The sequence below is a fragment of the Vollenhovia emeryi genome, unplaced genomic scaffold, assembly GCF_000949405.1.
Source record: "Vollenhovia emeryi isolate VEMERY1.0 unplaced genomic scaffold, V.emery_V1.0 DF939144.1, whole genome shotgun sequence".
Taxonomy (NCBI): domain Eukaryota; kingdom Metazoa; phylum Arthropoda; class Insecta; order Hymenoptera; family Formicidae; genus Vollenhovia; species Vollenhovia emeryi.
The window spans coordinates 1,382,474-1,406,270 of record NW_011967222.1 but is presented as its reverse complement, the minus strand read 5'-3'; the positions used below and the strand labels follow the sequence as shown (position 1 = coordinate 1,406,270).

Genomic DNA, 23,797 nt, shown 5'->3' with positions numbered 1-23,797 from the left:
TCGGACGAAGCTTGTTTACAAAAGGCGCCTCCGTATCCACGACATCTCGAATTCTGCACGCCAGCCGGTGTACAATTCTTCTCAGTAGGTAACATGCCCACAATTCCCATTCTATTATACCCATATAATGAATTGTTTAATCCATTGTCTCTTTGAATTAATTATGACACACTTTCAGCTTACATCGCGCTGCAGTCCGTGCTGTAATGTTATGCTGCCCGCGACTCCGAATAGCGTTGCAATCAGACCGATATAATAAGTGATGAATGGAAGAACAAAAGAGAATTATTCATTTGGGTGGTCGATTTTTTCCAGTCGCCACAGACCGTTCGACGATTAAGGCTGGTCTACAATACATGGAGTAAGCTGGAGTAAGGAGTAGGAGTAAGGAAATAAATCCATTTTATTTCTTACTCCTACTTCAGCTCTTAGGCTTACTCTCGGTGAATCAAAATGCCATCAATCATGGCATTAAATGAATTTATTTCCTTACTCCTACTCCTTACTCCAGCTTACTCCAGCTTACTCCATGTATTGTAGACCAGCCTTTATGAAACTTTACGACCGCACAGTGGTGGAGGCGCCTGTTTTATCGACGAGGCCTCGTACGCTTGTTCAACTGGTGAGTTGCGGTCAAGTCGCCGCTACAAATGCTTCTAAGCTTCTCGTTCTATCTTTTCTGAAAGAAAGAAAAAGAATACTTCGAAGCTTTCGAAGCGGCAGCCTGACCGCAGCCTTGGTCGACAGATACACAATGTTTTTGGATATGCGTGATAGATGTATTTTAAAAAATTACGACGTCTATTTCTGCCAACGTAGATTAAGTTTAATAATCGGTTCGATCTACCCTTAATCTTCTTCTAATTCTTAGGATTATAGAAACATAAAAATAAGTTCAAGTTCGTTCGCATTGAAATGAACATGTGAGGATGCGTAGTTTGAAACATTCATACGGTTACTTATTATAATCGAAGAAAGAAGCAATTACTTGAGATAAGCGTAAATGGAGCGACAGAAACGTTAATGGAGAAATAAATCTCGCCGATACACATATCGACTGATCTCATTCGCAAGGGGGTCAATTCTGTATCTTGCAACTCTAGTAGCACAGTGCGTTGACTAAACATTGATCCAATGTTGGTTACATTAGAAATGCATCGGCCGATATTATCCAACGTAGCGCCATGGAATAAATGTCAATGTTGCACGACAATAATTATATAATATTAGATTTATATTGGAAGCGCATTGGCCAATATTTAACAATGTAAATAGGAATAATTGGTCTGATATTGATACAATATTAAACCAATATTGCCAAATGGACGTATTGGCTAAACAGGAAAAGGCGTCCATTTTGCAATATTGGGCCAATATTGGGAATACTAGATTTACATTATTTCCCAATATTGCGCCAATATATTGTGCTACTAGGGAATATAGTGAAAATGCTAAAACCCGTATCAGACATATGGATCGATTGACTATGGATGATATTACATTGGTACGATTGGAAACCAACCGTAGCGTACCTTTTTACACTTTATACTACTCCCTCGGATAAGCCGCAACTAGGATTATCTTTAGGTATAAAAGGGGCATCGGATGAGCCACGAATGGAATCATCCCTAGGTGTAGAACGGGCGTAAATCAGACTACGGATTGGGATTAGATTGAAATTTAACCAATCACAGTAAAGTTTACTAATCTTAAGCTCAGTAACTTTTACTCTGATTGGTCAAATTTCAATCTAATCTCAATCTCAATCCGTAGTCTGATACGGGCTTAAGGTGACAATTACAAAGAGATAAAGCTACTCACTTTTAGCATTTTCACTATAGCGTAAGCTACAGAATTGACCGTAAGGTCTCGATTTTACGCAATTTTCGGTTTTTGTACTTAAACGCTCATTCGGGTCCAGAGTTTAAGCACAGAAACCAGAAATTGCGTAAAATCGTGACACGGCCTTGCGAAAGGGATCAATCGATACGCGATTTTGCTGATGATAGAGTGCGAATAAAATCACACGAGCTCTTTAAAGGAAAAGCATGCAGTTTGCATGCAATTATTTTTCTTTAGAAAAACAACCACGTTCTTTTCTCACATTAATTTATCATCATTCCGTTGCATAAGAACATCTAGGTAAAATCATCGGAAGATAAATGCTTTACAAAACATCCCCAGTTTATTTTGCCAAGAAAGGAAAAAACGTATCGGAGTAAGGTATAAAACAACTCGTAACTCATTCAATCTCTGGGTCCTCGCGACTCTCTTCGGCCAATAACATTTCCCACGCAATCTAACCGGGTACAAGAAATTGCTCTCGCACCGGAATCGGTTGGATAAAAATTATTTCCGGCCCGCGGAATAAAATCGCCCTCCGTAGTCCAGCGAGAAATGGCTGTCGGTCAATGTCGAATCGACCATCCAATTTGACGTTGACAATCCACATCGATCGACGAATCACTTCTCACTGGGAAGCGCGGTAAGTTGCGTAGGCTTAATCGATCCCCGCCTCTCGCGAGCCGCTTATACATTCCGGTTTTCCCGTCGTCGTCACCGTCCGTTACCCAGTATTTATCTCTCCACGATAGTAATCGCGTGCGAGAGAAATCGCGCGATCGCCCGTGTTCAGCTGCACAAACGTGCAATATACACGTCGCGGTCGTTTTGCGTCTGGAAGCACCACAGGCGCGCAAGCGGCATAAAGCACACGCGTGTCGTACGCGTCGATGAAGACGACGACGACGGGCGGCGACGTCGGATCGATCGAGGAATCGGCTCACCGGAACCGGTTTACGAGAGACAATTTTCCGAGCGCGCCGTCGCCCGTGACCCTTCACCGGCTTTCTCTCGCGGGGAAAGTTTCCCCTCCGGTACCGAAGGGGTTGGTCCCATCAATCGCGATGACGGGCGGAGGGGGGGAGGGATTCCGTCAAGTTGCGATCGCCACCAAGCCCCGCGACAATCGGACAATGACTCGGAGAAGGATCGAAGTTCCCGTCTCTCGATTCGTCCCAATTCGTCCGCCGATTCCCCCTTTTTCCCGTCCTGCTTCTCGCGACGCGGTCGAAAGTAGCATCCCGGTGAACCCTCGTGCATTGTTATCCTTTTTTTTTCTCTCTTCCCCCTCTCTTTTTATCATCGGAACCGATTGTGAGCCGGTGTGTCCCCTAGAGATGTGGAACGACGGGCCGTAGCTCCGCGGCGCCCGATGCAAATGACAATAATCACGTCTAGAAGTGTATCGTGTAAACGGAGGAGTGTAAACAAGCATTGTTCCCCCTCGCGTTGTTCTCGTTGGAGAGAAGTAGTCGACCGTTATTTCGCAGTCGGCCGTAATAACACGTCCGGCTCAATCCGCCCGAAGCTCGCACGCGAAATAGAAACCGCGTTGACTCCCGTCGCCGTCCCCGCAATCGTCGCCGTCATTGTCGTCGCGCAGCGTGAAGGAAAGTCGCTCGTCGTCCTCCTCGCGTTCGGTTCAGAGATTATCATGCTAGTAGGACGTCCCCGACGTCCCTGGCGAAACTGATTAACGCAATTTGTCAAGCTCATTACCGGCGTATGCCCCATTCGCCCGTACCCCATAATCGTAAAACCAATTCGCGGTCTCTCCGCGGCCGATAAATTGATCGAATATATTTATCGAGCCAGGCGATCAAACCTAGATCGTTATCTCCTCGAGCCTCTTCACGGCGCTTTCATGGACTGTGAAATTGCGCTAATGACTCGCATCGATCATCCACGAAGAAAATCACGCACGTAACATGTGAAAAATCTGTAATCACCGGCAACAAAGCTGTATAATTGATTCCACCGTTTGAAAGACACGTCATAAATCTTTTATGTTTTTTTTTTAGGCCTGTGTCCACGGTACTAGAACTTGGGTCCAAGTTCTAGTTCGGTGAAATGTGCGGCCAATCAACCTGAAATGCCTGTATGGAATAGCTGCAAGTTGATTGGCCACACATTTCTCGAAAGTAGAACTTGGACCAAGTTCTAACATCGTGGACACAGGCCTCAATCTTCTTTTTTTCTTCAGAAAGAATTGAAATTTTTGTAACGACTGGGGGACCAGATAGGTCAGACCTTGGAAAGTCGCATAGAAGCAAGATGTTTCTCCGTTTTGAAATTCATCGAGATTTCTTGGCGAACCGGAGAGAACCTCGTGGGGCCCGCGGATCGCAGATCGGAGGGCCCTATTTTGCGTAACAATGGGATTTCTGTTTGTTATCGTTTCATCTCTTTTCGAGCGGAGCTTGTTCTCAAACGAAATTCGGTTTCCGCGCGAGGTGCGCGAGGTAGAAAGTGAATTTCGACGAACGTCGACGGAGAACCGCGGCCATTGTGTACTTATCTATTACGAATTTAAGCGCCGACATATGCATGATGTATGCTCGTGGAACTGTGATAATTATCGGCAAACCTGCCGCGCATCAGATATGACATCCGACAATGTCCAGTTTCACCTTTCTTCATCTTCCGTTTTATGCGCGAATGTGAAAGGTGCCCGCGAGGTATAATCGTAATCCTCGCGATTAGAATCGCATGTGGTACATCCTGTGCACTAGTAAAGCGCCGATTTCCAGTTAGTCGACCTATTGGAGTGAATCTTGGCGCTCTCGCGCTTTTACGCGTATCTCGCAGTCTACGCAACGAGCGCGGAAAGAGAGAAAGAGAGAGAGAGAAGCAAAAACTGCACCTTGTCGATTACGGGAAACTTTACTCGCAGGCACGAGAGTGTTGTTTTTTTTTTCCTTTAATTTCAAAGCGACTATTGTAGCATTATATACTGCAGCATACAATGCTCGTATTGTACCCTACGTTCTCTCCTCCTCGCAGAGATCACATCAATCTTTTTTTTTTACTGCAGCACGCGTCAAAGTAGATACACGTTTTTGCGTGAAGATAAATTGGCTTCTCATCGATTTCCTGCGTCGTGCATATTTACTGAAAAAAAAGAGCCTGCAACTGCAGCAACAATTTTCTAGGAACGAAAAAAATAACTGAGATATATAAATGAATAGTCAATACTGTATACACGTATATGTTTTGTATTTTTAATCGATTTAAGTAACAGAAACAGAATTTCTATCTCAATTGTTAGCGAATGTTAGGAAGAAAGTCTTTCTGTGGCGTCCATTAACGTTTGACTGTGGGTACGCAAACAGTTATATTCCTTACAAAGATTGTTCCAGCTGTGGTACCGAAATTCATTTTTATCCAGTGCGAACGATTAATATTTAGTCATGAAACCTAAACTTTTCAGGAGCTATTACTAGAACGTTGCTGCTATACATTTTGCAGGGTACAAACAATTTTCTAAGGCCCGGTTTCGGCAACGTCGCTTAAGCTTAGCGTAATTCGTTTTTTTTTCAATTGTTACTCCAGAAAGAGACAAGCATGAATTAAACCAAGATTAACCTAAGACCTGACAGATACGACAATTAGCGACAAATTTTTATTGCGACACCTAGAAATCTTCCTGTATCAGTCAGATATTTTTATGAGTGTTCAATAATAAAGAATGACAGGACGTCTCTGAGGATTCTCTCCTCGGAGATAGCTCGTAAATCTTCATTGATTATAAGAGCGACTTTCGCCGAAGACACAAGATATACATGCAGATTGAATTATACAGGATGATTTTAAAAACGTGGGGGGGGGGGCTTTCCGGTATATTTTATCAACTTCTATTATCGAAAGCGAACGGTGTCGTATGAAAACACTAAATTATTTCGATATACATCGCAAGAAGAATATTCGTATGATTTCTCGTCTCCCTTCGTTGACGATTTACCATGGTCGCGGCAAGAAAACGGAAGTCTTAATAGATACGAAAGATTGTCAGAGCGTATAAATGTAAGGTCCGCAGCTCGTCGGAAAGATTGAATAGGCGCAAAAGTTTCTTCGTGCGGTATAGTTCATTAGAAAGTAAAGTGGTGCATTTATTGTTTCCCTTATTACGGATAAATGTTTCTCCCCGTTTGTCCAGCGATCCCTCGATTTCCCAAGTAGCGAACTAACGTATCGTTATTTTAACGTTATTAAACACGGCGAAGATTTGCTCGTGAAAGGAAACTGACGAAGGAATCCACGATTAAGTGCGAAAATAATCCGAGACGGCTCTATTTAAGCATAGAAACGTCTCTCAACATCTTCAATAGATTCGAGCTTATTACGAAAGAAAGAAGAGCAGGGCTTTGATTTCTGCCGCCGTTACGTGCGAATTTTTCTCATCGCTCGTTCATCGACACGTTTTAACTTTTCCTTCCCTGAGAAAGGGGATCGATTCCCAAGTTACCCTTACAGAAATGCACACACTGGAAACAAAAAGAGCACTGGATAATTTTATGAAATATTATGAAATGACTGGTGTACAGTAATTATTTCGCTTACGTTTCTATACCCTTAAAGTTATTTTGTTTAATCAATTGTTCGGAGATTCTTGTCGAACTTAAGTCGCATTCATTCATTCATTTATTCATTCGTTCGTTCGTTCGTTCATTCTCCGCACTGCAGTGGTCTCTATTTAACATAACAAACGCTTCCACAATTCGTCATAACGTGTGTACTGTGGCGTGTCACACGGTAACGCCACGCGGATTAGCGAGAGGCGAGAGGGCGATTACAATAGCGGCGATACATGCTTCGCGTCGGCCGACAGCCTGATGAACCACGGCCGAGGGAAAAATGAAAAGCACGAGCGCGTGGAGAGAAAGAGGGTAAGAGCGCGGCTATAAAGCGATCCAGTTTCGTCGAAATTCTCAGTTTGTCGTATACGCATATCGCAGATATTACTGCGGACGTGACGTCTCGATCCTCCAATTGGTGCTGCAGCATGAAGACCGGGCTGATGTTGCAAGTAAAGGACCGGCGGGTTGTAGATATCTTAAACTCTCTAAGAGTCAACCAGTGGATTATCGTTGTGGTAATTTGCAGCTGAATAGTGATATTGATTTGCAGTTATAAGTGTACCGCTGAAAATCGCAGTGGTATATACCTCTAACTGTAAACCGGTGACTATGCACTGCTTTCAGATAATCCACTAATTGATTTTTAGAGAGAACGTATCGGTCTCGTAAATTTCGGGTCTCTCGCGACGAGGTTTCCTCGTTACGTGGAGGAAGTGCCTACTCGTCCGGAGTATCGTCTATGTTAACGACTCGACTCCGACTTGTGCTCGATGATCTGCCAGTAAATAATTCAGTAACTCAACGCGAGTCGAGTTAGTCGGCACGTGTTGCTCGAGGTCGCCGGCAAGTTACTTCCCAGGCAGCGCGCACGTCTAAAAGACATCTTTAAGACGTTATTAGACCCGTAAATCTAAAGGACGTCTCGTTTTTTTTTTAGACACGTGTGTTGCCCGGGTTAGTACGCGCGAACGGTCGGGAATTTAATTTAGGGGAGAGATAAGGCCGAAGGGGGATACAGAATTAATCGTTGTGGCAATTTGCAGTTGGCGCTGCCCGTGGTGCTACTGGCCGGGTCCTCGGAAGAATTTTTTTTCGAATAGTGAGTGCGTTTTTATATTTCCTTGAGTGCCGTCATTCGCTGGAGACTCGAAGAAGATTATTTTGATCTCGCACAGGATGTTCCAAATCGAGCTTAGCACCTTGCGAATTGTTTCTATCTTGAATTAGTTTTCTCTGACCGAACATTTGATGCTACCCTTTTCACGATTTTCCAGACACACCGGAAATCAGATTCTGAACTGAGCTAAAAGTAGACTCGCGATTGTCTCAACAATAAGCTTTCGTGCACTCGTAGGCTGAACTTTCAAAAAGCCTTCGTTATTTGTAGCTTGAAGTTTATCGGCTCTCTGTGCACTTTCTAAGAGACGAAACGAGGCGGCGTGAAAAATTTGCACGTCGCAGGAACGAGCGTGCCATTATACTTTTCGCGTTTCCCCGGCTATTTGCTAACACGTTCTCTCACGTTGCAGCCCTAGGAAGGCACTGACGGAATTCCTTCAATCCCTGAAGACGAAAAAGGCGATGCCGAAGACGAGCAACGTACAGCACTATCACGTACATTATTATCCGTTGCCTTTCCCTCTCACAGCCTGGAGAGCGCCGGATAAATACTATCTCGATGAACTTTACGGGTTCGTTCCAGTTTTTCGAGTAAAAACGATCAAACTCGTTTCACAGCTCGCGACTGCGCCCGACAAAAAACTGAAACCGTAGAGAAATTAATAAGTTATCGCACGAGGGAAAGTGATATTTCAAGTTCAGTTGGTCCTCGTGTATCGCGCGCGCGCGCGAAAAACTCGCGATATCTCGCCTCCTTCGGCTCTTTTTGCAAACGTTACGTTAATAACTGCGCTCGGCATTGCAAATCTGAGACGTCGGAGTGCTCACTTTGCGTTCGAATGAACGAGAGAGGAAGCCGGGATAAAAAGAGAGGAAGAGGACTCCGACGCCTTTCAGATTGCACGGAATATAAAAATTTTGCCACCATAGCTAAACATGGTCTGTTAAAATCGTTTTGTTGCCGTAGCTGTAAATTTCTAAACTACAGCAAAACGGCTCGCACCTGGTACATAGGTAAGGTAGCGAGATATTTAGCTATCGCAATCAAGATGTCCCAAGCGAGAAATGACTCGTCGATTGATGTCGAAACAATGTCAAGTCGGCATCGATCGACGAATAATTTTCTCCCTGGGTCTATGTGCTATGTCCATATATTGCAATTGAAATTTGGTCGCCACATGCAGTATTTAGCTACAGCGGCTATTTTTTTCCGTGTGCCGGTCGCCCTACCCGGGAAAAAATGGAAAAAATTTAATTATATATGTCTCAATCATGTAATATCTAATTATATCTTACGAGATCCAATTCTAAAAGTCATCAGATCCTCAGAGGTTTGACACTTTCCTTGAATGTTCGACGTTATCTTATTGAGATCTAACTCTATAATTAAAAGCCATAAGAAAACATAATTAGATCTCAATAGATAATGGCATTGAACATTCAATAAAAGTGTCAGATCTCTGAAGATCTGATGATTTTAGAATTGGATACAATTAGATCAGGGTTGGGTGAGTTATCCTTTTTTTTTAAACTAAGTTAAGTTAAGTTAACAGCCTTGCAAATTTAACTTAGTTAAGATACAAGTTAATCCATAATGCAATTAATTGAATTAAAAGTTAAGTCAATAATAAAAAGAAATTAAAAAGTTAAAAGTTAAATTTGTTTTATTTGTACATAAAATCTCAGAGACTTTTACGATCACGTAGATTGCATTGAATTTCGCGACTAGTGTTTGGACAATCACTCACACTACGCGGAATATGGCCCATTTCATATGCGAACAATTTCACGCGAGAATCAAAACCCCATATAATGGCTGTGTTCCAAAATTCATTACCAGCGTTGAAGATCTATAGTACACGTGTACAATAGATTTTATAGCTGGCAGCGAATTTTGAAACACAGAGACTGCCAATGTAGGCAGACGCACGGCATCTCGCGACGCCTTTGTTTATGGCATGGCTAACTTTAACGCCCGATTTTTCATTTTCTGGTTAATAACTAACCAGAGGTTAGTCGGCTCTCTGTCTTTTTTTCAGATAATAATATAAAGGAAGACAGAGAGTCTAACTTGTGGTTAAGAATTAACCAGAAGTTAGTAGACTCTGCATCTTTTTCTATGTTATTATCCGAGAAGAGACAGAGAGTCGACTAACTTCTGGTTAACAATTGACCAAAAAAAAAAATGAAAAACCGGGCCTAAGAGAGAGGTAAATTAAAAGTCCAAAGTTACCGATAAAATGTAACAAAATTCAGTTAAAAGTTAACAGTCTATAATGTAACTAAGTTAAGTTAAAATTATTTAACTTTTTAACTTAACTTCTATCTTTTCAACTAGACACTACCCAACCCTAAATTAGATATCACACGATTGAGACATAATGGGACATTTCCATTTTTTCCTGGGTAGTAGCATAGTGCATTGAACAAACATTGGTTAAACATTGGCCCAATATTTGGTTGTATTGTGCTACTAGGGTGCAGCTATTATCACTGGCTGACGCTTTGTACTAACGTTTATTATTTTTCCAGCGACACTCTCGCATCGTTCGGCTGGTCGGATTATCGCTACGGATACTCGCCCGATCCCTCATTAATCGTGTCGCCGGGTCTCCAACATCAAGGTCTCCTAACCGGGCCGGATCTGTGGGACGACCTCTGGAGCGACCAGATTCTAGGTGGGTTCTGACAATTCCGCGCGACGGAAAAATCAATCGTGCATACGGTCGTTCGTCGACCGTGGCGAGCAAAAGGCGAAACTCGGGCGATTAAAAATAGCGATCTTTTTTCGCAGACACCGACGACGTTCAGGACTCAATCGATCGCAACTCCAGGGGAATACTGGTGCAGGTCCCCGTTAACCGGCAGCAGCTCGTTTTTCACTTGCCGTTGAAGAAATCGCGACAGAGACGGTCGGAGACGGTGACGACTTAAGGCCGCGCCGCGAGACGCCCGTTTCTCGCACCCGAAACTAATTAATTGTGATTAAAATTGGTCATCAAACGCTACGTCAAATCATTCGTTTCCCTGTTTAAAATATTATATAGAATATGATCAGACTTCATTGGATTACATGTGCAGTTTCAAGTAAATTAATAAGACTCTTATTTATTTACATTGAAATTGCATGTAATCTAATGTAATCTGATCTGATTCTATGATTTTAAACAGGGTTAGCCTTAGACTTAGCTTTAGATTAGCTAATGGAGAACTTAGCTCGCTGCAAGCGCTCAGCCTGACATGTACATTTCATGATGGCTCATTATTTATTGCGCATAACAGAGACATCCCAAGATGTTCCTCGACCTCTGCCGGATCACAGATCTAGATTTCGCTCGCGGCGGGAAATTAATATGACTTATCGCGCATTTAAAAATCCGACACGGGGTTCCGAGTCAGCCGCGAGTAACAGCTGCGGGAGTTGGTTACACTTTTTAGCTGCGCCGGCGTGAAATTTCGGCGCGCATTGTTGACGCCGCCGGCTCGCCCTCGGCAGCGACCTGGGCAGTAATGCACGCAGTTCCGGTAGGACCGTGGTGTCCCTCAATTTCCTTCGTTCGATGCGAGTTCTTTGCCGCGCCACGTAATCCTCCTGCAGTCTCGACGCGAGCCGCGTCATGTATCCGCGATCCGTCAGCCGCACCACGTGGCTCCCCATCAGCGACGTCAGCCGCGATCTCACGGGTGTGTAACTGAGCCTGGGTCGATTAATTAAGGGGTTATTATTCTCGAGCGAACCGGCCGACGAGGCCTCGACCCACCCGTATCTCACGCAGTCCGTTTGCCACCACGCCGGAGACACGTCGTACAGATCCGTAGCCGACGAGAGCATATCTGCCTGCGTAAATTGTAATCTATTTTAGGAGTGAAATACTCTTTTGACGTGAAATTTTGGATGACAATTGTATTAAAAGATGTTCTTTCGCAACTCGAGCGTTTTTTGTCATCAAACATCGCCTGTGATATCGTTAGAGCCTACTTTAGGATGATCCAGTCGAAATTCCGGATATAATTTCTCAAGTGTCACACGTATGAGAAACATTTGGAGGATAAAAATAAGAAATGTAAAAATATATGAATTACACAATCTTCGTACGTTATGTAACCTCATATATCAGGAATTCTATTCTATTCTTTTCAGAATAGAATTCCTATTTTGAAATCTAGCGCGAGTTCGGAGATCGTCCAAAGTGGGCTTCAGATATTTAAGAGGTTTCGTCACACATTAGATTGACTATTATAAAACTTAAACTTTATTAATAACTCAATAATGTCTACAATTTGGAGGAGAAATCCTTTCTGTTTAATTGAGCGTAAATAATACCCGACGGCTTATCCATGGGCAGGTAAACCTCCTTGTTCTGCCCTTGTATGACTTTGGTGAATTTGCTGAGATCCAGATCGAAGTAATGCCTGTTCGGCATTTGCATCTCGATGCTACAAATCTGTAAATATTACATTCCCGCGTAGAACACATGTAATACGTGCGATAAAATAATATTAATATTAATTATTTTCAAGATATTTTCAATGCTTATCTAATTTATTAATTTAATTGTTAGGTGTGTTAAGATATCTCATTAGCAGGATAATTATGATGAAATGGTAGGCTGTTATGTTATAACAATTTGTTGTTATTACGCTTACTTGCTTGACTTTATCAAGTATGCACTTCTCCGCGAGATAAAGCGTATTCTGCACGCTGGGCGAATAGATGCCCGTGTCCGGTGGACCCGCGAAATTCTGCATAATGCATTCCTTCACCATGTACCACACGCCGTCGAAGTCCACCCCGGTCGCGGTGGAGAAGTCCCAGGTCGCCGTGACGACGGTGCTGAAAATACGATCGTTCATGTCCGGCAGCGTCCTGTACTCGTCCTGAATGAAGTCTGTAAACGAGCTCTGCGTGGTCTTCAACACTCGCAGCCCCTTTAAACCACCGCGTATTCGTGGCGATTCTAAAACCGAATTAATTAAATCCGAATGACAAATTAACAGGTTAATTTTCCCCGCTTGTCCAAATAATTGCAAACTTTCTGACTTTGTAGTAAGCTTTATGAAATGTTCTCTCCAAAATAGAATGCCAAATGCACGTTTCTGCCAAATACGTTGAAACGTATCAACACACATTTAAATAGAGCTAAAAGTAATGTCGAGTAAAAAAGATTTCAAGCAGATAAAAACCAAGAACATTCCCAAATATTTCACGCGCGATCCTATTGTCGACCCGATGTCACTCCCTTGCAAGAGTGACACCAAAAAGAAGTCGTCCAGGGACTGGGAATGAAAAGTTAACGCTACAACAATAAGTCTACTTGAAAATGTAAAATAGCTCCCACGATTATCTTATTGTCAAAATGTCAAGCGTGTGGTAGTTTCTACTTCTGATTTAATCAACGCGATTTCCAACTGCGTTATACTTTTCCCCTGTCCAGATCAATCTCGCGCGAGATCCATCCTTTGTCGAGTCGTACCGTTTCTGAGCTGGCTGACTTGGCAGAATCTCGTCGCGGTGGGGCACATAATGAAGGCGTGATTGTGCGGCCGGTTGTCAACGTTGTACCTGGCCCACGGGTACTCCTCGACGTTGATGCTGACTTCCTCCACCTGCTCGTACATGTAGAGGAAGTGGGAGCAGAGCAGAAGCGCGAATGCCTCGGGCGAGTGGATGCCGTGCTTCTTCGCCATCAGGTACACCGTGTTCTTCTGGCTGTCCGTCGCGATGATGTCGCGATTGTCGCCCTCGAGGTAATCCCTCTGCGAGCTCAGACGCAGGTGCGTGTCGACCTCGTACTCGCGAATCTTGTGGTGCAACTCGTTGTCCCGATGCACGTACAACAACTTGACATTGTTCTTGCCGTAGCCGTAAGCGCCTAATTCGTAATCGCCCCTAAACGTGAATTCCCTCCGAATTTATATATTGTTAGATCTCGCTCGCAAGCTTCCTACACTCTTCCTCATTTTTACTCGTTACACAGAGAACATATTATACAACACAAGATTCCTTTTCACATTGCTTTCTCATAATGCCCAGATTATTATGTAACATTCCTTTTCACATTTTCTCGTAATGTGAAGCGTAATGCTATGGCAAGAATTTTAATTGTAATATTGTTATAATATTCTGGAGCACTCGTTGTTATTAAACTTGACAGTGGACCATTGATTTTCGCTAAAAATTACGTTGGTAAAAATTACGATACGCAAAGTTGTGAAAAGTTGTAGGTATCTTAAACCGCGCTACAGGGACAGTTTATATATTTGAGCCCATTTTAGACGATCTACAATTCGCGTTAGATTTCGAGACAGACGTTCCGTGTATTATATAATTTTACGCGCTGCGTACTTGTGCACTTTGATACGTGCGCGTATGTTCATATCTAGGTATATACATGTGCGCATTCCTGATTTGTTGACCCCGACTTTCACCAACGTCATTTAATTTTAATCCTAGTTTAAATCATCTTTTGTCCCCCCCAAGGCCCGATTGCACCAACGTTGTTTAACTTTAAGCTCAGCTTCATTTGTTCTTTGTCTCTTTCCAACTGTTACTTTAAAAAGAGGCAAACATGAATTAATCTAAGATTAAAGTTGAGCGACGTTTGGTGAAACCGGGCCTAATGTCCACTTCTACCAATGCAGATTAACTTTAACCCCAGTTCAACTAAGTTTTTCTCTTTTTCCAATTCCTGCAACTAGAAAAAGATAAAAAGTAAGCTAAACCGAGCTAATCTGCATTGGTGGAAATGGACATAAGGAGACAGTTAGGAGAAAAAAACGAAGGGTGAATTAAACCGAGATCAATGTTAAACGACGCTGGTGAAAACGGGGCTAAGTGTCTCTTTCGTACTACGCGGTATATAAAATTATAAATAGAATTTTGTCTCGAATTCGGACACAAATTATTAAGTTAAAAAGTGAAGCAAACCGTTTTAACGTTTAAATCGAACCACCGTAATGTTCGAATGTGCTTTATCTTTCGGTTCTATCTCACGGATGACGATAAGTCTCGCTTGTCTACGATAAGACTCGCTTGTCTACGAATTTTTTCTCGTTTTCTTATTTGTATTGTTACTTGAAAAGGACCCGAGGTAAGATCGAAACGTTGTAACGAATTCAATAAAATTTGCCAGTCGGGTTGGCAATGAGCTCACTTTTTAATTTTTAATCATCAGTGGCGGCTATAAGTGACATTTTTCTTTCCTCGACAAATTATTGGGTCGCCCGAAGTGGGTTTTAAATTTAAATCGCAATCAGTCTATTTTCCGTCGCGTCTAAACTTACTGTATCGATATCGTAATTAATCCCCGCGGGCAAAATAAGACGCGACGACTCGTGCAAAAGTAGCCGAGCGCCGAGATTCTTCTTTCTCTCTTTCTTTTTATCTCTCTCGTGCAACTCGATCGGCCAATCGTACATAAAAGTTGGAATAATTACAAAAATCGCCTCGTGAAATGCCAAGAAACCTGTTGTACTTGCCACTACAATTTTTCTTTATCACCTTCGTCCCTTTCATCGATTTGTTCGCTTATATGTTCATTTTACGGGGCGTCCAGAGAAAAACGATAGGAGGGAACCGTACCTTTTGTCATTCTCACTGAAATTCGTGCGTATATCCCTCGCGTCACCCGGCGACTTCCTGCCCCTCATCGATCTACTGAGCGAATACTTATCGTCACTTGGCATGCGGGAGAGCGGCTCCTTGAACGGCGACATATCTCGCCGTGTACACCTCGGAACAAGACTATCGGCGTCGTACTTACGCGCCGCACGACGGCGCCGATATATATGGTCGAGGAATAAGCGTCGCGTCCGAAAGTCGCATCCCACTGCGCTTTCGCCACCCTTGAACTCGAAACTTCGAAGCCTCGTCGAGAAAAATCCAATCTCGCGCGCGCAGAAACGTCGCACTCCTCCATCCAGACGCGATCGAAGTTGACCCGATGATCTCGTGATCTCTCGCCGAGACGGCGAGACCGCGGAGCGAGCTTTTAACGTCGACAACGTTAATCTCGGCGAGAGCCCTAATAGCACAATGCATCGGCCGAACGTATACGACTCGATATTTGGTCGTATCGGGCCAACGTTTAATCAACGTTTCGGTCCGTGCACTTGCGCTACCGAGGAAGGTCGAGAGAAAGACTTCCGGGGAACAGAAGGAAGACCGAGGAAAACCGTGTTGCAATTTTGTTGGCAATCGATCCGAGAATTTCGTCGCCGTTCCGAGAAGCGTCGGTCATCTTCAATCGTGGCCTGCTCCAATTACGCGGAAACCATATTGGGAAATATGTCGATACGCGCGCGAAATCCGTTTCCCGAAAACTGACGTCAAATCGATGGGATCGTCGCAATACGTAAATAATGAATTGTCAGCATGCGCGGTCCGGATATCTATATGATTAATCTATTAAATAATGATCAGCAGATTATTATTCGCCGGCGACATTTTTCCCCGTGGTGGCCCCGCGGTTTTTCACGCGCTTATCTTTCTTCCCGAGAACTAGAGAGATAGCGGAGCGTCGGGCGAACGATACGTGTTAAATCAATATTATTTTCTACGCAGCTCGTACCATAAATACTTGAGAAATTGCGCGGATATGCGCAAACTGTTCGAATAAACATCGAATCGAATCGAGTCCGGCTCGATTCGAATTGAACTATTCGACCGTTCGACAATTTCGAATCTAGATGGTTCGAATACAAATCATATATTGTTAATAAATTTCGTATGGCTCAAATGTGATAAACACAAATTTGAAGGAATAAGGGACTGAGAGCCGTGACAGGGTGTTAGTGTCCAAATATGTCATTCTACATTTATTGCGAAAAAATATCACCTCAGCCAGGGTTTGAACCTGGACCTCCCGCTAGACGGGCGTCTCAACCAATTCGACCACCGAGGCATATGGAAATATTCGTCGCAATAAACAGTCTAATGTTGATTCCCGTATGCCACCTATCGTGACTTAAATCGTCGGCGCGCAGTTCTCATATATTGTTACTTAGACAGCAAAGATGATAATAGCAAGATCTCTTAATGTTCTCTCATTTAAGATTTGGACATCCAAAAAGACCCTCAGAAAGACAACATAATGAAGTCAGAAAGAGCTCTTATCAATTAACCATCGTTTGTGAAACTCGCACTAAATAAAAAAAAGTCTCGACTCTCATACGAAACGAGGAACGTATACATTTGGCGCCGAAAAACCGTCTTACGCATGAAGTTATGCGCATTAGAGGCGCACTTAAGCTCGCGCGTTCGTCGCATCTATATTAATAGATGAACGATAATAGATATTTAAGCGCCGTTGACTGTTGATTTGAGAAGCTCGAAATTATCTTCGATAATTAATTCAATGCTGCGCGAGCTATTTTCGGAGCAAAGTGCTATTTTGTTTTACAAGCGTGACGAGAGTAAACTTGCCCCTCCTTCTCTTCCAGCGGTCGACCGATCAGCCAATCGCTGGGGAAGGAAACGCGCAGCGGGACTCGCAGAGGGTGAAGTTCGGTGCGAGTGCAGTTCCCCAGCGAGAAAGAACTCGTCGATCGACACGTCGCTTCGACATCGATCGACGAGCCATTTCTCGCTCTGGGGATTGCAGCACTTTTTTTAATGAGTTCAGAAACATGCATTTAGATCGTGGGTTCCAAAATCTTCTTCGAGTGTATGTACGCACGTGCCGCTCATTTCCTAACCTAACCTAACGTACGATTCTCCACGTGTTTAAAGAGCAACGATCTAGGTGAAGATCGGCAAACGAATACTCGAATACACATTCGCATAAACGAAAACTTCCGCGCGCGTCGAAGATGCAAAACTCTCAGCGCGGAGTCACGAATCGTTTTCACGACGCATGAACATCTAAAACTTCGCGCGCGCGCGCTCGACTCTCAATCTTGAGCAACTTCAAGCGGTAGGACGTAACGTGACGTCATCGAGTCGAACGACGAGGGAACGCGTTCTTTGAATCGTCGAATCTTTTGTACTTTGCTTCTCCCCTCTTTTTCGCCCCGATACGTCGAACCCATATGCATCCATTTTTCGTTCGAAGGGCAGAACGTGCGCCGCGGTGCAGCGGCAAGGGACGGCCACGTCGTCGCCGGGCGATGCGATCGAGAACGAGGCGCGACAGGGGATAAGAACGGAACGGGAATAAAGATCGTAGCGCGACTCCGTCGGACAGCACGGCGAGAAAACGACTGTATAAATTAAGTACTGTCCGGCCGCCGCGTATCGGCGCTCGCGCCCGATCGGGATGCCGTTTATCTCGATTTAGTTTACAACATTTTATCGCGACACTGCCGCCTTATCGCGCGGCTAAGGGATAACTCGCGCCGAAGGTGTCGTTCGTTCGTTCGTTCTCGCGCGCCCATCCCGGCCGGCATGCATCGTCTGAGCGATCTCGCGGCGAAGCTGTGGAGGAGAGCCGGCGCGCCGGCGATCCAGCGGAGGTCGCTCGTCTACGGGCCCGACGTCGCGGCGGCCCGGAGGCGCGGCCTGCCCGTCGTGGCACTGGAATCGACCATCGTCACGCACGGCATGCCGTACCCCGATAACTTGAACACCGCGCTGAGGGTCGAGGACGCGATCAGAATGCAAGTTTGTATACGCAGCACCTGGGGGCCCCCTTTCAGTTTATTCGCAGGAGTAAACGCGACACGCAAATCCCGCTCGGCCCAAGGAGAAGCGAGGAGTCAGTTCGATCGTCGTATCGACCAAACTTGTACCTACGTAGCGCAGTGCATCGGCTAAACATTGGCTAAATATTGGACCAATGTTGGTTATACTAGAAATGCATTGGCTGATTTGGTTCAACGTGAAGCCAATATTGGCCGTGGAATAAATGTAAATATTGCATAGTAATAATTATATAATGTTAGATTTATATTGCAAGTGCATTGGTCAATATTTAACAATGTAATAAGAATATTGGTCTAATATTGACGCAATATTAGACCAATATTGCTAAATATTGGCCAAATAAGAACAGGCGTCCATCTAACAGTGGACCAATATTGGGGATACTAGAGTTGCATTATTTCCCAATATTGCGCCGATATATTGTGCTGCCAGGGATGTCATAATTTGGTCAACGTGACATTGAACTGACGTCGGTTTGACTTTTCTCCTTGGGGCCTTGCAGAAAAGTTGCAAGCTGACTGGTGGAGCGCGTGGCTTTCAACCACGCGACTTCTCTGTAAGAGCACAAGTGGCGCGTACGTTTCTCTCGCGAACGAATTCACGAGTCCAGGACACGACTCCGGGACGCGCTTCCTTCCTTCTCTTCGTAGCACGCGTGCAACCGACAGGACTTGTCTATCGACTAAAACGAGCCTGTTGCTCGAATGATCGCAACAGCGCTTACAGGGTTGTTCTCGTTTCAGGGCGTCGTGCCTGCCACGATAGGCATTATAGACGGGAAGATACACGTAGGCCTGAGCAGCGAGCAGTTGGAGGTCTTGGCCAACGCTGACCCGGCAAGGACTGTGAAATGTTCACGCAGGGACATCGCCTTCGTTCTGTCGCGCGGACTGAACGGCGGCACGACGGTCAGCGGGACGATGCTGATCGCGTACGCAGCTGGCATTCCGATAATGGCAACAGGTGGTATCGGCGGTGTTCACAGGGGCGCCGAGCTGACTCTCGACATCAGCGCGGACCTGGTTGAACTTGGACGCACGCCGGTGGCGGTTGTCTGCTCCGGCGTCAAATCCATCCTGGACATTGGCAGGACCTTGGAGTACCTGGTAGATACGTGAAACACGCTTGCACGACTCGTGCGACACCCCTTGGTCCCCAGAAATTGAACGTATAAAGACGGCTCTTGTGCTCGCAGGAAACCCAGGGAGTACCGGTCGTCAAGATAGGCGACACGCCGGAATTTCCAGCCTTCTACTGTGCCGCAACCTCGGACAAGCTACAAGCGCCGTGCAGAGTCTCCAACGCGGAGGAGGCAGCTGGTATCGTGGAGACGCAGGGGGTACTGGGCCTCAACACGGGGATATTATTTGCAGTCTCTATCCCCGAAAAATACGCGTTGCAGCCTAGCGCCGTGGACGCCGCTATATCCCAGGCCTTAAAGAAAGCTGGTGATATGCGCGTGACGGGCAAGCAGGTGACGCCGTTCCTTCTGAGCGAGCTCAACGAGATCACGCGCGGTCGGTCTCTCGAAGCGAGTGAGTAAACAGAGGCGGGAGTACGACGTTAAACAATGCGGTAAAATATAATTGATGCACGCCTCGTGATGATTTTACAGACATGGCTCTCATAGAGAATAATGCCAAGGTCGCGGCCGAAATTGCCCTGAGTCTCTGCGAAAGGTCTCGGAAAGCCCGTGTAAGACCTGCTTCCGTACGATCGATAGTGGCGAAGCAAAAACCGGTAAGCCCGAAACGTCAACTCGCCCTTAAAAATAAACTAAAAAGAAACGCACTCAGAAAGCGACGTTGAGGAGTCACTTTAGCGATACGCCTTATCGTAACATTCGAGGCTGTCGCGGCGTTAAAATATGTTGATTCCGCTATCTCTACTTGAAGCATATACTTATGCCGACGTCTTATTCAGACAGTGATCGGCGCGTCAGTCCTGGACACCGTACTGCAGGTGGGGGAGCCGAAAATAAACGTAAGTCAAGAATCTCACAATCAAAGTTATACTAAATAACCAATTTCTTCTTATATATTCATATTACATAATATAGTTTTGTAGAACAGTAACAGTATTTATATACAATTACCACCTTTTTTTTCCATTTTTTTATGTACATTTAATAATATCAAATAATGGGAAATCTCGCGTAGAATAGGGGAAGAGTATGGGTGTATGTTAACAAACGCTTTTAGAGAATAGCAAACCTATGAAATACGGCCCGGCGTAACCGGCGACGTATCCCGGTAACGTAAATTAAATACAGATACGCAAGCTTGTCGATACGATATTATGAAAGGTTTTCACCAACGTAAACGCGCTATTGAGCTCGATTGTAGCTTGTAACTACGTGTTAATTACCTCGTGTTCGCCGTCCTCTTCGCTAACAGTCTTGAGATACACTCTTGTCTCTTTTTTTTTCTCTTCGTCGCGTGTGTGTCGTCTTTATACAATATTAAGGTAGTCAAAGCTTGTTTTTTAAGTGTGCATACTCTTCTTCCGGTATCGCGCTACGATCACTCTATATGAAATGTCTCGTTTGCGACATCGCACACGTGGCGGAAGCGGATCGATTGGTCAAGGAGCCGCGCGATCACAGCGGGAAATCGGTCTCTGTGTCATATTTGTGCGAGCGTATGTTTAACCGTCAGATACCTTCCGTTGAAACATTGAATAACATTTATATACGAATTCGGTTGCTTGCACCAGTGCGCACTGAAATGCACACCAAGGCTTGTTTATAGTCAATTCTTATATCTAACTCTATCCTATAGCGAATTCGGTTGCTTGCACTAGTGCGCACTGAATGCATGTTAAGGCTTGTCTGCGGTCAACTCTTATATTTCAGGATCTTAAATATCTTTGGAAATATTTTTAGCCGGCAAAAACGATCCGCTACAGCATTCATACGGATCATTCTTTGGCTAAATACTCCGAACAGGTATTTAAGGCAAAGTTAAATATACCCAGCGAGAAATGACTCGTCGATCGATGTCGAAACGATGTTGAATCGACGTCGACATCGTTTCAACGAATCATTTCTCACTGGGATATGTTCAAAGAGTATTTAGCCAAAACATGATCCGTATTTGGATGCTAGATCATTTTACTGCCCAGCGAGAAATGACTCGATGTCGAAACGATGCCGAGTCATTTCTCGCTGGGTGGCTAAGAAAAATCTCAAGAGATATTTAAGACGATCCTTAAATATAAAAATTGACCGTAAACAAGCCTAAGTGTGCGCACTAGTGCGAGCAACCGGATTCGCTATCGGACAGATCTCGCCAGCGATTATGTTCAACGCTATTCAACAATAGAAAATATGATTATATACAGGCTGTATATAAACTCGTATCTACTCCTTCGCCTCGGCCAAAGAAAGATCGCATTTTTTTTGTAGACTGCCATCTCATGCTGACCGATCCGACGTGCAATGCCGCAAACGGCTAATTGTTCGACCATACCTAGTTGTCTGAGATATATAATAAATTGGGTTTTAAGCAGGCACTATTCAAAGCTCCCCGTCGTCCACTTCAATTTGTATATTACACTTAGATACCACTCCGTTACAAATCGCTACGCTCGTTTGAACTTTGAAGTCTTTCTTGCAGTGTGGTTGTATAACATCAGGAAATATATCGCCCGAATAAAGTATAAACGCCCTAGAACCTTTCGCTCGTTTTGCTCTTCTTTCTGGTAGATGGTACATTGATACGACAACTGAAAGTCCAGCGAAATCAAGTTATCTCGTTTCTCCGGAATGTGATATAGGTTTCATTATGTCCGTTTTGTTTTTCTTTCCGAATACGTACGTTCTCTCGACTAATTAATTAAAAAACGGTTAGTCCCTCTCTACCTTCTGTATGTAACATCTTTATATACACTTAGTGGCAGAGGCTGTGTGTCTGCGAGGTGTAAGCTTTCACATTATTATTACATTCAACAATAATTCGATGGTCTGATTAAGAAAGAATGATCGGGCTTGCGCGTTGTCGGCAAAAGAATCTCTTCTTGCGCTGAGAACGAAAGGAGTCAAGTGTCTTACTTGGCGACAACGCACAAGTATTCTACTTCGCTAATAGTGGCCCAAGGATGGTCGGGCAACTGCTCGAGATTAATAATTACCCTGTTTTCCAGACTAGTGTAATTAATACTTGGACATGTGAAACGCCAAATTTCGAGACACGTAAATTCAACTGCGACAGATAGGGTCAACGTAAAGCGTCCCACTTGGTAACATCGGCGGAGACGTGCGCACGAACAATTAACAGATAATATCTCGGTTTCTCCTTAAGCAGACGATCGACACTTATTATCTATCATATGCCGGTATATACAGCCTACTATGGTATTTGTATCCGTTTATCATTGCATCCCCATTAAATGTATAACCCTAAGATTCCTTTAATCCTAGCTAGGAAGCCAATTATTTCGAGTGTTACGCTACGTCTTTGTCGCTTGCAAGACGGATCTCCATTATTGGGACACCGGAGAGGCGTATGAGGCGTGCGAGGAAATAAAAGAGACAAAAAAACCATCATGGAATCAGTTTGAAACGTCGAATGAAGTAACTCCGGCCTGCGCTTATTTTAGTCCGACAATGGTGGTCCAGTTACAGGGAACGTATCGGTACAAGCTACTCGCGTGACGCGTATCTTTTAGGTGTACATGTAAAAACGATTAGGAATCGTTTGATCGTCGCCTACACCGGAAATCTCTCTTTCCCTCTCGTCTCCTCGTCCTTTCGTTCTCTGTTGTACTATTAACGGGGAAGCTAGGGGAGCCCTCAAGGGTGGTACGTCTAGACGCGCGTCCATTTCGTCGGAGAAAGAGAGGAGGATCAATTTGGCAGTAGTATCTCACAATATTCTCCCGTGACTGTCGCAATAGTCTCTAAAGGTCTAAAGGATCGTTAAGAACTTGACGAGTACAATCGTGAGATTCGATAGCTGGTCAGACCCGGTTCTACCAACGTCACGTAGCTTCAAGCTTAGCTTCAAGCTTCATTCGTTCTTCGCCTCCTTCCAATTCTAGAGAGAGGCGAACGTGAATTAAGCTAAGATTAAGCAACGCAATGGTGAAACCGGGCCTTAGACGGCAATGTTTCCGTGAAGCACAGTTCGCTGGTCTGGACAGGTACACACCGGCCGTCTGCATTATTAAACCGGGCACGTCAAGTCGCAAAGATATAGCCTCAAGTTTCCTCGAGAAGTTTAACAATTAGTCTTGAACCGCACTGTTCTTCCGGCAGTTGCAAAACCGCCGGTCAAACTAAGTCTCGTTACTTCTGCTGTTCCGATAGAGCAATGTAATAATCCACACGCACGTAACGTGCGGTTTTGAAAGACGAGAGGAACATCTGCAAGATCTTTGAAAGAAAGAGAGAGATCTTGTGCGTTATATAGACCAGAAAGAAAGAAAATAGATCTCTCCGTGCCATCAAGATAACGCTTTGCCAGACAGAAACGCGATCCACGAAGTATACCCGATTACTACTAGCTCGGAGTCTTTAATTAACTCGACATAGCTATCGGGTCCAGAGAGAGAGAGAGAGAGAGAGAGAGAGAGAGAGAGAGAGAGAGAGAGAGAGAGAGAGAGAGAGAGAGAGAGA

General features: G+C 44.4%; 4 protein-coding genes across 6 annotated transcripts in view; 2 read left to right on the top strand and 2 right to left on the bottom strand.

The window, feature by feature from the left end:
* Positions 1-13: 13 nt before the first annotated feature.
* On the top strand, positions 14-11,462 carry LOC105566528. Of its 3 annotated transcripts, XM_012020600.1 has the most exons (7): positions 14-88; positions 179-336; positions 549-622; positions 7,463-7,518; positions 7,949-8,110; positions 10,071-10,216; positions 10,333-11,462. In XM_012020600.1, exons 2-7 carry the CDS (start codon positions 267-269, stop codon positions 10,470-10,472), a joined length of 648 nt encoding a protein of 215 aa, XP_011875990.1. In that variant the 5' UTR covers positions 14-88; positions 179-266; the 3' UTR covers positions 10,473-11,462. The 3 variants fall into 3 exon arrangements, with proteins under 3 accessions (XP_011875990.1, XP_011875989.1, XP_011875991.1); XM_012020599.1 differs by having other exon boundaries at positions 75-336; XM_012020601.1 differs by lacking the exons at positions 14-88; positions 179-336 and having other exon boundaries at positions 516-622.
* Positions 10,879-11,388, bottom strand: LOC105566527. Its single transcript, XM_012020598.1, has 2 exons — positions 11,300-11,388; positions 10,879-11,236 (listed from the first exon to the last, which is right to left on the bottom strand). The coding sequence occupies exons 1-2, from the start codon at positions 11,368-11,370 to the stop codon at positions 10,897-10,899; spliced, it is 411 nt and encodes a 136-aa protein (XP_011875988.1). The 5' UTR covers positions 11,371-11,388; the 3' UTR covers positions 10,879-10,896.
* A 306-nt stretch (positions 11,463-11,768) lies between the features above and the next one.
* On the bottom strand, positions 11,769-15,346 carry LOC105566523 (uricase). The gene is made up of 4 exons (XM_012020592.1): positions 15,121-15,346; positions 13,013-13,428; positions 12,186-12,496; positions 11,769-11,983 (listed from the first exon to the last, which is right to left on the bottom strand). The coding sequence occupies exons 1-4, from the start codon at positions 15,252-15,254 to the stop codon at positions 11,813-11,815; spliced, it is 1,032 nt and encodes a 343-aa protein (XP_011875982.1). The 5' UTR covers positions 15,255-15,346; the 3' UTR covers positions 11,769-11,812.
* A 2,462-nt stretch (positions 15,347-17,808) lies between these two features.
* The window catches only part of LOC105566521 (pseudouridine-metabolizing bifunctional protein C1861.05), a 32,342-nt gene continuing 26,353 nt past the window's right edge, over positions 17,809-23,797 (top strand). Inside the window, exons 1-5 of the mRNA XM_012020591.1 lie at positions 17,809-18,138; positions 18,924-19,286; positions 19,376-19,715; positions 19,796-19,920; positions 20,104-20,163. Coding sequence (XP_011875981.1) covers positions 17,923-18,138; positions 18,924-19,286; positions 19,376-19,715; positions 19,796-19,920; positions 20,104-20,163 — 1,104 coding nt within the window. The 5' untranslated portion in view covers positions 17,809-17,922. The remainder of the gene's footprint in view (positions 18,139-18,923; positions 19,287-19,375; positions 19,716-19,795; positions 19,921-20,103; positions 20,164-23,797) is intronic.

Excerpts from the sequence above, each read along its gene's own strand:
- LOC105566527 (XM_012020598.1), bottom strand. The coding sequence starts at position 11,370 with ATGCTCTCGTCGGCTACGGATCTGTACGACGTGTCTCCGGCGTGGTGG. Across the intron at positions 11,237-11,299 it reads ACGGACTGCGTGAGATACGG|GCTCAGTTACACACCCGTGA; the intron begins GTGGGTCGAGGC and ends TAATCGACCCAG.
- LOC105566523 (XM_012020592.1), bottom strand. The coding sequence starts at position 15,254 with ATGTCGCCGTTCAAGGAGCCGCTCTCCCGCATGCCAAGTGACGATAAG. Across the intron at positions 13,429-15,120 it reads TTCAGTGAGAATGACAAAAG|GGGCGATTACGAATTAGGCG; the intron begins GTACGGTTCCCT and ends ATTCACGTTTAG. Across the intron at positions 11,984-12,185 it reads TACTTGATAAAGTCAAGCAA|ATTTGTAGCATCGAGATGCA; the intron begins GTAAGCGTAATA and ends TAATATTTACAG.
- LOC105566528 (XM_012020600.1), top strand. The coding sequence starts at position 267 with ATGGAAGAACAAAAGAGAATTATTCATTTGGGTGGTCGATTTTTTCCA. Across the intron at positions 623-7,462 it reads CTCGTACGCTTGTTCAACTG|TTGGCGCTGCCCGTGGTGCT; the intron begins GTGAGTTGCGGT and ends GGCAATTTGCAG. Across the intron at positions 10,217-10,332 it reads CTGGAGCGACCAGATTCTAG|ACACCGACGACGTTCAGGAC; the intron begins GTGGGTTCTGAC and ends CTTTTTTCGCAG.